The 13350-nt window shown below is 33.5% G+C and overlaps 1 protein-coding gene across 2 annotated transcripts in view; it reads left to right on the top strand.

The window, feature by feature from the left end:
* The window catches only part of CWC27 (CWC27 spliceosome associated cyclophilin), a 228681-nt gene that overhangs the window by 104992 nt on the left and 110339 nt on the right, over nucleotides 1-13350 (top strand). For both annotated transcript variants that reach the window (XM_036846973.1, XM_036846975.1), the window contains one exon: nucleotides 8880-8983. In XM_036846973.1, coding sequence (XP_036702868.1) covers nucleotides 8880-8983 — 104 coding nt within the window. The remainder of the gene's footprint in view (nucleotides 1-8879; nucleotides 8984-13350) is intronic.

A 13350-nucleotide genomic window follows, 5' to 3' on the forward strand; every position in this document is an offset into this window, starting at 1 on the left:
TAAGATTTTCTAAGATTTGAAGGAGGTCTTGCAAAGATTAATGACAATCTATATCAAACGTCTCAACTTTTTATTTAAAAATAAATGTGATCTTCCATATGAAAGGAGTAAGATTGTAACTCTAAAGGCCAGATGCAGGTGCATTTAAATTCTTCCTTCTTTTCAAATTTCAGTGTACTTATGGATAGGGATTGTGTACTTATGGGTAGGGATTATAGTCTTTCTTTTCCTACATATTGATGTAACAATATAAAGGACATGTGGAACATTATCTCTCATATTAAATTTTATCTCCTGATAGATGCTTCCAAGATCACTTAGATAAAATAATATAGGTTCTCTGTTAATCTTCCTCTTAGAAATTATAAATGTGTATATATATATGTGTATATATATATATATATATATATATACACATATATATATATATATATACATTTCCTTGTTGACTTATTTACTCCTTACCTTCTCAACTGGACTATAATGAATGAAAATAAGCAATTCCATTCCAAGTGTTTAGTGACCAGAATTAAGGTATAAGAATTTTGTAATTTGTAGGGTTTTTTTTCTACTGTTATATTTCTTATTTTCATAGTATATGATATTTAATCCAAGCAGTACATCAAACAGAAAAACTTATCGGTAAGATTTGAAATCTATGCATCCATGAGAAAAATGGAAGGGTTTGCCTTTTTGATCTCTTTAGTTAGCCTGAGGTCTCATTTTGTCAGTAATTGATTCTGTAAATAGTAAGAATAGAAGTAGTGTTGGTGCTGGAGAGAACAATAATGATAATAATAGAAGAAGCAAACTCACGTTGAGCACATATTTGGGCCAAGCACCATGTTAAGTACACTAAGTAATTTCCATGGAATCATGTTTCTTCCTTACAACCTTACTTTTATTCTCATTTCAAGATGAGAAAACAGACTTAGATTGGTTAACTTAGTTGTCTAAGACCATACTGCTAATAATAGGTAGAACAGAGTTTGAACACACAAATCAGGGGTTCCATGATTTAATTTGTTTTTTTATTTCCTGTATATATTTTCAAAATTAATGTATAAACTATAGCATACTGAAATACTTTCCTGATACATGTTTAACCTGCATCTCTGCTCCTGCTGATGATACCATACTAAAAATCGTGCCATACATTTTTAGTTTTAATACTTATTATGGGCTCTTATTACGGCTATTTTATGATTTCATCAACAGCCAAGCTGTTGTTTCATTACAAACAGATTTGGTATCTTTGTGATTAAAGCGACAGACTAAAAACCATGAAGGCTGTACTGTTTGGCTTGCAATCATTTCCATGTGTTATGAATTCTTATCAGATGTTGGGAAATAGCAGGCTTAAGCTAACTGCAAGTACTACATCCATGGTCCAAGAAGCAGTGATCTGTAATGGACATGTGTTTAGCTGTCAGCTTGCTTAACAAAGTCTCTAAGCAAATTCATTTACCATCGTATGTATTAAGGAGATATGTATACATAGTCCATTTCATTTTTGTAGATTAAAGTTCTCTTCAAAAGCATGTCAAATACTCAGGTCTTGATAACTTTACCTTTTTTTCTTTTTGAAGGTGAATGTTAGAGGAAGTCAGTGTTTGAGTTCACCACCCTTATATTAAGATAATATTTCTCATGCCATAAGAAAAAAGAACAGATATAACTCAAAATTTTCCTAAGGCACATTCCTGGAAACTGGAGAAAATGAGAAAAGCATCTGGGAAAAAATAAAAACTGACTGAAAATCATGCAGGATACTTGTCGCTGACATTTTAAATCCTCAATCTCAAGTTGAAAAGCTGTACGATTAAAAAAAAATTGCAAGATTTTTAACTTTTATAAGGTACTATAAACAGTCCGATAAAAATATAAATATACTGTAGGTATAAAAACTTTCCTGCGTAGTTACTTATTCATAGTGTCTTCTGTTGTTCAGCTTAAAAATAAGGTACTCAAGTCTAAATGTACTTTTCATTCAGTGTGTAGTAAGCACATTAAGTGAAAAACTGCATAAAGAATTAGGATGTCTGTATCATATTTACAGTATTGTTACTGACTTAGGCAATATTGAAAAAAAAACTGTTACCATCTCTATACTTCAACTTCTTTGTGTCTAAGGTGAAGACTATATTCAGCATCTCGCCATTTCCTTAGATTATGGACTTTAAGATCCTAAATCCAGAGGATTTGAAATAGAATGATCTGCAGAGTATAATCACTTTTTACATTTGTAATTGTGATTATGCATTTTAGAAATATTAATTTACACCTTCCTCAGACTGTTCTTAGGTGATGATAAAACTGAGGCAAAGGAGGATTAGTCGCTTTCCTGTGACCATATAATGATGTTGGGTCTAGGTGTTCTGATAAACATGTCTCCTTTTTTTATACAAAAGTTGTATTTACTCTTTTGGAATGGACATTGGCCATAAGAAGATAAAACAACCCATCAATGAGATTAGAGTATGTATCTTTAATAGTATAGTAACTAGTATCATTTTACTTAAAATGATTGATTTTTATTTAAAGTTTTAATTCTTTAAATTGCTTATGTAATTTAATAGTCATGAGTTGGTTGTAGTATATTTTATTTAAAAAAAAAAAACTGCCTTCTAAGCACCTAATAGTGCTCTTAACTCATTTTAATCCTTAATCTTTGCATCAGCTTTGTTATAATAATAGGCTGAATATAGTCAGAATTTACAGATGAGAAAACTGAGGTACAGTGAGCTTGAAAACTTTGCCCCAAAGCTGTGCTCTAGTGCCACTTTCTCCATGAAGCCTTGAAAAATGAGGAAGACTTTAATTGGCAGTAATAGGGAGAAAAGACAATTTTAGGTAATGGACATGGCATGAACAAAGGCATGTATGTGCTGAAGCTCAAAGTTTGCCAAGGTAATTATGACTAGTGTGTTTTGGCTGAAATTTAGAGTAACCGTAGACGATACTGTGATAGATAAAGTTGAAAAAGCAGTTTGAAGGTAGCTCGTAAGAGGGACTTGAATGCTTGGGAAAGAAATTAGTGCACAATTCAATAGGACTTAGGGAGTTAAAAAGATTAGGGAGTAGAATTGTAGGATTTGGCCTAAGTGTGCAAAATGAATGGAAGAAAGGTCAGACCAGAAGCACGTAGACCAAGTAGGAGACTGTGGTCATAGTGAAGTCACGAAAGCCTAAACGGCTGTCACTAACCACAGAAAGGAAGAGGCTTTGTAAAGGAGGAAGAATGTGGCTACTGAATAGCTGTAGAGAGTAAGAGAGCAGTACTAGAAGATGGGCCTGACGACCAGCGTTCTGGTGGCTTATCAAAGAAAGGAGAGAGAAAATGAGGTGGTGTTTTTTGAGTAGCCAAAATGATCAATCTGACTTGGTAAATTTGATGCATTTGTGGGATACTAATTGAAGTATCCATCTGGCAGTTGGAAATGTGAATTTAAGCTTGAAAGTGGAAATGTGTAAAGAGCATAGGCTAACGATCTGGCTTTTACACTTTGACTGAATTAAGAAAATAGAATTGAAATCCTGAACATGGATGAAATTTCTAAAGAAGAGAAGAAAAAAAGAGAGGGTTGAGACTAGGCTACTAAGAAGCACCTAAATTTGAGAAGCAGGAGGTGGAAGAGTAAAAGCCAGTGGAAACAGAAAGAATATCCAAAAGGTAGAACGAGATCAAGCATGGCACTAGGTCTGAGGTTGCAAAAGGTTAGAGGTCAGGGGTCAACAAAGTTGGATTCTTCTGAAGGTCTAAGTTATGATCTAAAGGGAAGCCACTGAAGTTTGTGAAGAAGGTACTTCTTCTAGGACAGCAGTTTAAGGAATGTGTGGGTTACTGGTAAGGTATTAAAATAGGTGGATAGTGGATACAATGAAGACAAGAGCCACTGAGAAATTGGTTGTAAAAAAAAAAAAAAGAAATGGACGCTCAAAGATGTGGAAAAAATGGAAGGACAACATTCTCACCTGGGCTCCTCACAAATACCTAGCATTTAGACTTTGCCCCAGGCTCTCTTCCTAGCTCTATCTTTTGTTTCTAGTCCCCGTCCCCCTTTAAGTCATCTATGGTATAGCATAATGTTTTAACATGCACCCTATGTTTTACCATCTCCCGTCTTTAAGACACACTGCTTGGATGCCTTTCATTGTATCTCCTCTTGGCCAACTTCTACTCATCTTTCGGGGTCCACTTCAAATGCCTCCTCTATGAAGCCATCCCTTATTTGGTGTATAGTATTCTTTCCTCAGAATTTCAAAATGCTTCAGTCATTTCTTTGTCATGGCAGTTATTGCTTTCTATTATGTACTGTTATTATTATTTATGTACATGATTTATCTCTCTCCTTGGAATTTAGGCTCCTTGGAGACTTTCTCAAGGTTTCAGTTATACCATAATGAAAAGAGCATAGACTTAGAATTCAGACAATCTCATTTTCAGTTTCTAGCTCTTTCACTTTCTGATAGATTGTGTGACTTCAGGCTTAGTATTTAAGCTCCTTAAGCCTCAGCCTTCTTCCCTATAAAATGCCTATATCACAGGTTATTGAGAAGATTAAGTGGTAAGGGAGGTAACTGATTTAAAGAACCTAACAAAGTTAGATTCCTTTCCCTCCTTATTCATCTTGATTTCTGTGTCATCACTCAGAATGGTACAGTACAGATATTAGATGCTCCAGAAACTGCTGAATGAATTAGTAATTTCTTTGCTATTACTAAGTATATAAAGGCTACTATAGTTTCTAGGCTCCTGATATTTTATTGGGATGATGTTTTTAAGGAATTCTTTTTTTCATTGGAAGAGAGTATACTACAGATTTACCAGATTAAAAATATATACAATGCAGAATTATTTGATGGATAATGGTGACATCATACAAACCATGTTAAAATTCAAATGAATCCAAATTAGAGACCTACCTATTAGGAAAAAATTAATTAGCTTAGAGTTAATAGTAGCTTATAGAAGCTATTTCTTTTACCGTACAAGTAGAAACTAGGTTTTGAGGGAGCCAAAAAGATGCTTCCTAGACTCAAGCAAGCCCATAGTTTGTATGATTGCTTTGTAAGCAGTATAAGGTGACATATACTCCAGGCTTACAATTTTCATTCTCATTTTAACAGATTCAAATATATTCTATTACCAATGGATAAAATTATATTCCAGAGAATGTAAGATTGGGAACCCTAAAACTGGACTGTGATCTAAAGACTAGGTTAAAAACTTGCACTTCATTCCAAGAGTTATGGATTCCACAAGTACTAACAAATGGTGTTGTTTGAATAATCTGAAAGATTTTGACAATGTTGTAAATTTTTAATTACTTGAAAAATTCAGTATAATGAAAACGTACTTTAATAATCTGTAAATACCTAAACCTTCTCTGTCTCACTTTGTCTTTTTTGAGTTCTTATTCATCATTGTTCAGTCTGTATATTATTATGGCTACTTCAATAGTGTATCTAAATCTTTTACTATTTAAGGATAAATTTTTAGAAGCTGGCATTACACATTCATTGCCCTTTTTAAAAATTACAAACAGGGTTGATCTCCATATGGAGTAGAGGTAACATTCGTTTATAATAAATAATATAATAAGGAAATATTCCTACTTGACAAACAGCCCTTAACTGTAGTACTGTTTTGAACATAAGATGTGAATAATAATAGCCATCATCATTTGTTGAACATGTATTGAATGCCCAATATTTCAGATACCTTACTCTGATTTTATAGTTGAGGAAGCTGAGACTCAGAGAAGTTAAATAATTGTTGTTAGGTCTCCCAGACAATAAGTAATGGAGTTGGCTTTTAAGTCAGGACTTTCTGAACCCTAAGTTAATCTTTTTAATGACTGTGCTCTACTGACTCTACAATAGTTATACTCTCATTGCCTCTCATTCTTTGCATACTTCAGATCACTCTAATAACTAGTTTTGTTCAGCCATCATGTAGCATTTCTTCTTCAACTTTCAAAATAATATTCCCCTCAAGGCCTTAATCTTCAGAAAATATCATCTGAGTTTCCTGAATTACTTACCAAAGTAAACATTTTTTAAACTAGTATAATAAAAAGATAAGGGTGTTTAGTGGATGGAGCAAAGATGTGGTTGCTATTCTCTGTTTTCACATAACGTCAAGAGATAGGAAGTAATTACATTTATCAGAGAAATAGATCCTGAGAGCCTAAACTAGGCATTGATGATGAGAGTCAAGAGGAGCAGTTACATGTGAGAGAGATTGGAAGATGACATACCTCTACGGTGATTCAGTGAAAGGGAGGGTGAACAGTCCCAGGGGAAGTTCAGAGTTTGGTCATTAGGAGGAAAATGGTTTCACGGTCAAATAGGGACTTCAGGAGAAAGGACAGATTTGGCCAGGAAGGAGATGGCTTGGAGTTTTGACATAGAGAGTTTGTAATTCTTGTGACATCTAGCCTCAAGCATCCATCTGGATCTAAGCCCTTGACATGTGGCTAGTTTGAATTGAGATGTCCTGTAAGTGTTAAATATACACTGCATTTGGAAGAGTTAGTACCCAAAAAAAGAATGTAAAATATTAATATTCTCATATTGGTTGCATGTTGAAATAATAATATCTTGGATATTTTGAGTTATTGAGTTAAATAAAATATGTTTTTAAAATTAATTTAACCCATTTCTTTTCACCATTTTTTTTTTAATGTGGCTGCTAGGAAACTTAAAATTGTATATGTATCTTACCTTATATTTCTGTTGGACAGCACTAATGTACACAGAGATTTGTAATAGATAGTTAGAAATGTAGGGCAAAATGTCTAGATTTGGAAATAACCCATTATAAAAGTGATAGCTTATGTTATAAGATTAGATAAAAATGCTGGCGTACAGGGTATAGAAATGAGAAAAATGCCAACAATTATAGGATGAGAAGAGAAAGAGTAATTCAGAGGAGAATTAGAGAATCAAGACTCTAAAGTGGTACACAGTCTGATAGAATTTCAGAAAGAAGTAGTTCTTATCATTGAATGATAGAAAGGCCAAAGAGGAAGAGGAGGACTGAGAAAAGGACATTGAATTTGATTGATACAGAAGCAGTTTCAATAGAGTATAAGACATTGAATTTGATTGATATAGAAGCAGTTTCAATAGAGTATAAGAAGGATAGATTGCAAGAGATTAAGAAGTTAGAGGTTGATGAATTAGACTCTGTATATAAACTATTCTTTCAAGCGAGGAGTTCACTTGTAAAGATAGCAATCTCTTGATTGGAGCAGAGTACAGGGAAATTTGAGCATGCTGTTGGCTGAATGAAAGGATTTTAGTGAAGTAGGAGTGCTTGAAGTTATAAGAAAGAGAAGATAATTTCTATAGTAAGGTCCTAATGCATTGGGTCCCAAACCTGAGTTCATGTTGGAGTCACCTGGGTAACTTGTCACAGGAGCGAATTCCTAGGCAACATCTCACATCTAAAGAAATAATATTTTCTGGAGTTGTGTCTCCCCAAACATGTTTTAACAAGTTCTTCTAGGTGATTATGATGTATCCATCAGGCCAAACAAATCAAGAAAATTAAGGGTTCCAGTGAGGACATCAGTGAAATGACTGACCATAGCATCCAGAATGGATAGAGAGACGACTGGGTTAGAATAAGACTGGTGGACTGTGAACTACGATTAAGGAGTTGGCTTTCATTATTAAAAGAGTGAGCATAAGTTTAGTAGGAATGAAAGGCTGAGAAAGCTAAAAACATAGTGGATTTTGATCAGAGAGGGAAGTTTCAGAATTGAGGACCTTGGAGGCCAAGCTGTGTGTGTTTGATATGGAAAAAAGGTGAAAAGAACTGAGTCATGCACATTGCAAGACCTATCAGTTTGGTGACTCTAATACAGGACAGAAGTAAAAAAGTATGAGATTTGGGGTTTAGGAGGAAGCACTAAAGGCTGAATCAGTAGGGAACTATTTAGACTTAGGATTTTGCTAAACCTTGATTATCTTTAGAGAACATTCCAGAATGGGGTGCCTCCTTGGGCTACCATGTTCTTAGTCTCCGTGACCCACTCTAGCTTGTGGAAAATAGAGTGGGTGCCTGACATTCACAAATGTAAAATGCATAGTTTTAACTATTCACAAGTGACCCTCAGGGTTAATGACATGGACAGTTAATAATTTTTTCCAAGGCTTGAATTTGAATCTCCTGCCCTAAAAGTGGCCTGTAGAAACCAGTCACTTAACAAGTGACTTACAGTGAAGCCAACAACTTACATCTCCATTTGCCTTTAATATATGATTGTATTAATTATCAAAATACCTCAGCCTGATAGGTTTCACAGGAGAGGAAATTATTTGGCAAATTGTGATATAAATGGGTTCAAAATTAATTGAGTTAAAAAAAAATTAGCACTGCTCCTAGCATATAATAATTGCTTAATAAATGGTAGTTATTGGTGCCAGTTCAGGAATTCAACAAGTTTCGAAGCCAAATGTTTTTGTGTATGCCCAGGTTTAATGAATAGTATTTATATTAAAAAGTTTGTTTTGATTTGGAATCTCCATGAATTATTAAACTGAAACTAGAATGTTAAATTTGCAAGTAAATTAGAGGGAGAACAATAGTTCATTTATCATTTACCAACTGTTTGATATATTTGAAGGGGGCTATATTTCATAGTAACTCATATTATATTGCTATTATGAAAATCACAACTTTTAATATATCCTTTAAGTATGTTTCCATACCACAAATACACATACACAGAAACAAAATGAATTACATTATTCACTTTGTTTTTCTTAGAGATTTAGTGTACCTGACAACTAGATTTAGTTGTTTCTGCTAAACAACTTTCTCTTTTGGTCTATTATATACTTATATAATTGTTTTTGCTTTATAGGGAAGAGCTCAGAAAAGAAGCAAGACAATTAAAGCGGGAACTCTTAGCAGCAAAACAAAAGAAAGTGGAAAATGCAGCAAAACAAGCAGAACAAAGAAGTGAAGGTAAGGGCAGTTATCAAGCTTATATTTTCATTTGGTACTTATTCCCTCTTCCTGAGTTGAGTTTTGTTGTTGTTGTTTAATGCTTTCTTTGGCCAGTTAGCCAATAAAATTAAGTTTCACTTAGGACTTTTGTCTGAGAAGGAAATTCAATCAAACATGATCGTAACTAGTGTTCCTTAATAAACAGAGTACTTCACATCAAGCAAAACTTAAATGTTGCCATAGCACATATCTAGAAGTACACAGGACAGAATGTCCATTTTTACATTGCATACCCTTTAAAACATTTAAGAAAAGTGTTTAGGCCCTATATATGAGACTTGTATAGACATTATTCATACGTTGGTTTGAATAGTATTAAATACAAATTCTTGTTTTTTGTTTGTTTTTGGTTTTGCTCTTATGTTTAGGTACAGAAAATCTAAAGTATTGATATAACTGATCAAAAGCTGATCAAAATAATATCCTGCTTTTTACACAGGTTAAATATTTCTTTATTGTACTGTGATTTTTTTAATAAAGCTCTAGAATAGCTTCAAAAAAGCTTTTTTACTGAAGATCTTTAGTTTAAAACTGTTTCAGCTATAAAACATGTAATATTCAATTTCCAAAATAACAATTGGAACTCTCGAATCTGTCTTCTTTTTACAATAATAAAATACATTGTAGATTCAGTGAACATGATCAGAAATTTGATTGTTACCTTTAATAATGTACACTAAATTTGGCTTAACAAATTTGCTTTGTGCATATATCTTGTGTAGTCTCATGCTTTTGGAAAGCATGAATATTTTTATCTACTAGGTTCTATAACAGTCACTGGAGATATATCAAAGCATAAGATGTAATATCTAGCCTTAAAGAATACGTATTCCAATACAGAACAGTGGTACAGCATTTGGCCATAGGCATTATTATTTATTTTAAGTAGCACAAGTAATACCACGTAACTATCTAAAGCTCATAGTTCTTAAGATTATTTGTACCATGTCCCCAGTGACTATTATAGTAAAGGCAGGTACTTGATGTAGAACTTAGAATCACCAAAATATGTTTGAGTGAAACAAATTATTAAACAAACAAACAAATTATTAAAAAGTTAACTCACCAGAATGACACAAATTATAAACGGAATTTGAAGGAAAGGATAGACTTATATGTGACTAGATCATATGAGTAAAATGTAACCCAGATTAGAAAGAAGCTATATTGGCAATATTGAGATTTGAAAGAGTACAAGATTTCAAATATTGTATTTGAAAGAATACAGTGAGGATTATTTAATTTTAAGTTTATATATAATTTTCCCAGGGGACTGTTTCTTATAATTAAAAAGCATTTTAAATATATGAAAGTAATTCCTTTTAACTGGAAAGATGTTTTATTTTAATTTTTTATTCATTTTTGAGCTAGTAATTATTATTCTCCCACCCCATCTGAAGAGCCATGATGGACTAGGGCTATGAAGTTGGCAGTGGATGGTTCTTGCCTTCGTACATAGTTCATGATCTAGTAGGAGTGAGAGAATTGCAGTAGGAAATTTCTGAAATAGAGCTGTATGGTTAAGGCCTGTATTAGACATAAACAGTGCTGTGTTGATTTATTTGTCTGCCTTTGAAATACTTAATACAATTAGGTGAAGAAAGATTTGAATCTTAAAAGAATGATTTCTTAACACACACACAAAAAGAAGATTCTTCTGGAGCTTATTTCAGTCTATTTATATGAAAGTTAGCCAGGTTAAAAATCTTTTTATTTCATAATTAGAATGAGAATTATATATTACTTTTAGAGTAATATATATATTACTTTTCTGAATTTAATTTTTCTTATATCATCTAGAAATACCTGGATTTTCCCTAAATCTGAGAGACAGTTAAAATTAACTTCCCAAAGAAAGCAATCATTTGGTTGCTATCGTTTTTCTTCTAGTCTCAGAATGGGCCATGTTATTTATTTTTTTATTGTTTTATTTTGAAATAATTTTAGACTTACAGAGAAGTTACAAAAATTGAGAGTTTCCAGATGCCTTTAATGTTAAGGTCTTGTGTAATCATAGTACAATGATCCAAACCAAGCAATTAATATTAACACGGCACTATTACTAACTGCAGACCTTCTTAGAATTTCACCAGTTTTCCCACCTGTGCCCTTTGTCTGTTCTGTGATTCCTTCCAGAATTCCATATTGCATTTAGTCATCATGTCTCCTTAGTCTCTTCTGATTTGTGATGGTTCCTCAATCCTTTCTTCTCTTTCATGAACTTGACACTGGTTAGATATTTTGTAGAATGTCTCAGTTGAGTTTGTCTCATGTTTTCTCATGATTAGATTGAGGTTACACATTTTTTGGAAAGATTGCCACATAAGTGGCATGTCCTTCCCAGTGCATTGTACGGGAGGTAACAAGATGTCTGTTGTCTTTTTATTGGTGATATTACCATGATCACTTGGTTAAGGTGGTTTCTGCTTAGTTGCTACACTGTTAAGTTACTCTTTTTCCCTTTGAGATTATAAGTAAGGGAGGGGAAGATACTTTGCAACTATACAAATATCCTGTTTCTTTTCAAGCTTCCTCACACTAATTTTAGCATCCATTGATGGATATTGCCTATAGGCAACAGTTATTTACTGTGGTGTTCTAATGGTGACTATTTCCCTGATTAGTACTACTTTTATTACTTGGAATTCTTCACTAAGAAGAATTTACTATTTTTAATACAAATTTTGACAGTAATACTAGGTGCTCATTATATGAAACACTAATGGTTGTATGAATGCTTTGGAATATTATATTTCAAAGTAAACAGGAAAGTATTAAGACTCAATTTCAGTTACTAGCAGTGAGGTTATTTAAGCCTTAGTGACTCCATTTTCTTATCATAAATCCAGGGATAAAATGCCTTGTGCATCCTTCAAGTTGCTTGAAAGAAGTAAATTAGGTAATGAGAAGACGTTTAATAAATTTATAGTGCTATATAAAAATAATAATTTTACATTTGTAAGAGAAAAATATAGTTATTCATGGTTTCATTTTGTTTCCTATCCAAATCTACAAATTGAAAATATGAATTTTTTAAGCCTATTTTTTAAATTAATTAATTTATTTATTTTTGGCTGCGTTGGGTCTTCGTTGCTGCACGTGGACTTTCTCTAGTTGTGGCGAGCGGGGGCTACTCTTCGTTGCGGTGCGCAGGCTTCTCATTGTGGTGGCTTCTCTTGTTGCGGAGCACAGGCTCTAGGCCCGTGGGCTTCAGTAGTTGTGGCACGTGGGCTCAGTAGTTGTGGCTCGCGGGCTCTAGAGCGCAGGCTCAGTAGTTGTGGCGCACGGGCTTAGTTGCTCCGCGGCATGTGGTATCTTCCCAGACCAGGAATTGAACCCGTGTCCCCTGCATTGGTAAGCGGATTCTTAACCACTGCGCTACCAGGGAAGTCCTGAAAATATGAATTTTAATACTGTTTTAGAGCTAAAGCCTATAATCAATATGGTTACATATAAATATGACATAAATTAAAATCTCAAAATAAGCTTTCCTTAACTGTGTTTTCACAGTTGCATTTTTATAATCATATTCTTTCTTAAAAGGTATGTGTGTGTGAACTTAGGTACATTCTTAAGTAAAGCTTCCAGTAGTATTATTTCCTGATTCTATGAATTAATCTGGCAAGTCTAACACTTGCTGACTACTGCCACTTTATTTTAGAATTTAATGTATTATTCTCACATTAAAAGCACTTGGAAAGAAACCCGTAAGTACAAGAAAGCTTTGTGTTCTAATGTCCGTGCATTAATTTACCTAGTTTTGTCCTTGCATGAATGGAGGTCTCCCATTTAGCCAGGTGCTCTAATAGATGTGATACTTTTTCAGGGCTTCTGTCATCTTAGGAAATCACCTTTGATCAGGGAGTAATATTCCTTTGATTTTATAATCCTTATCCAATTTCCTGGGCTAGATCCTTAGCCAGATTTGTATAGATAATTAGGAATTTATATTCTAACCATAGTTCTGCTTCTAAATCTATTCTATTACCTGAGACAAGTGACTTTGAAATCAGGATCCATCTGTTTCTCCATATAGAAATTCTAAGATAAATAAGGTGTGCTATTTTAATTTTTTTAATGTTTTGCTGTATTTACTCTTTATTAATTCCTTCAGTTCCATTATGACAGAAAATAAAATAATTAAAAGTCATTTGAAAGAAAGATTGTTACTTTTACATCAATAAATACTTTGGGCCCCATACAATTAAACAGTCCAAAATACATTGCCATTTGATATTACCTGATTGTAGTGATAGGGCCATGAGCATACGTACATGTCCAAACCCATCAAACTGTACACGTTCAAACATGTACAGCTCATTTGT

Source organism: Balaenoptera musculus, chromosome 3, assembly GCF_009873245.2.
Source record: "Balaenoptera musculus isolate JJ_BM4_2016_0621 chromosome 3, mBalMus1.pri.v3, whole genome shotgun sequence".
Lineage (NCBI taxonomy): Eukaryota > Metazoa > Chordata > Mammalia > Artiodactyla > Balaenopteridae > Balaenoptera > Balaenoptera musculus.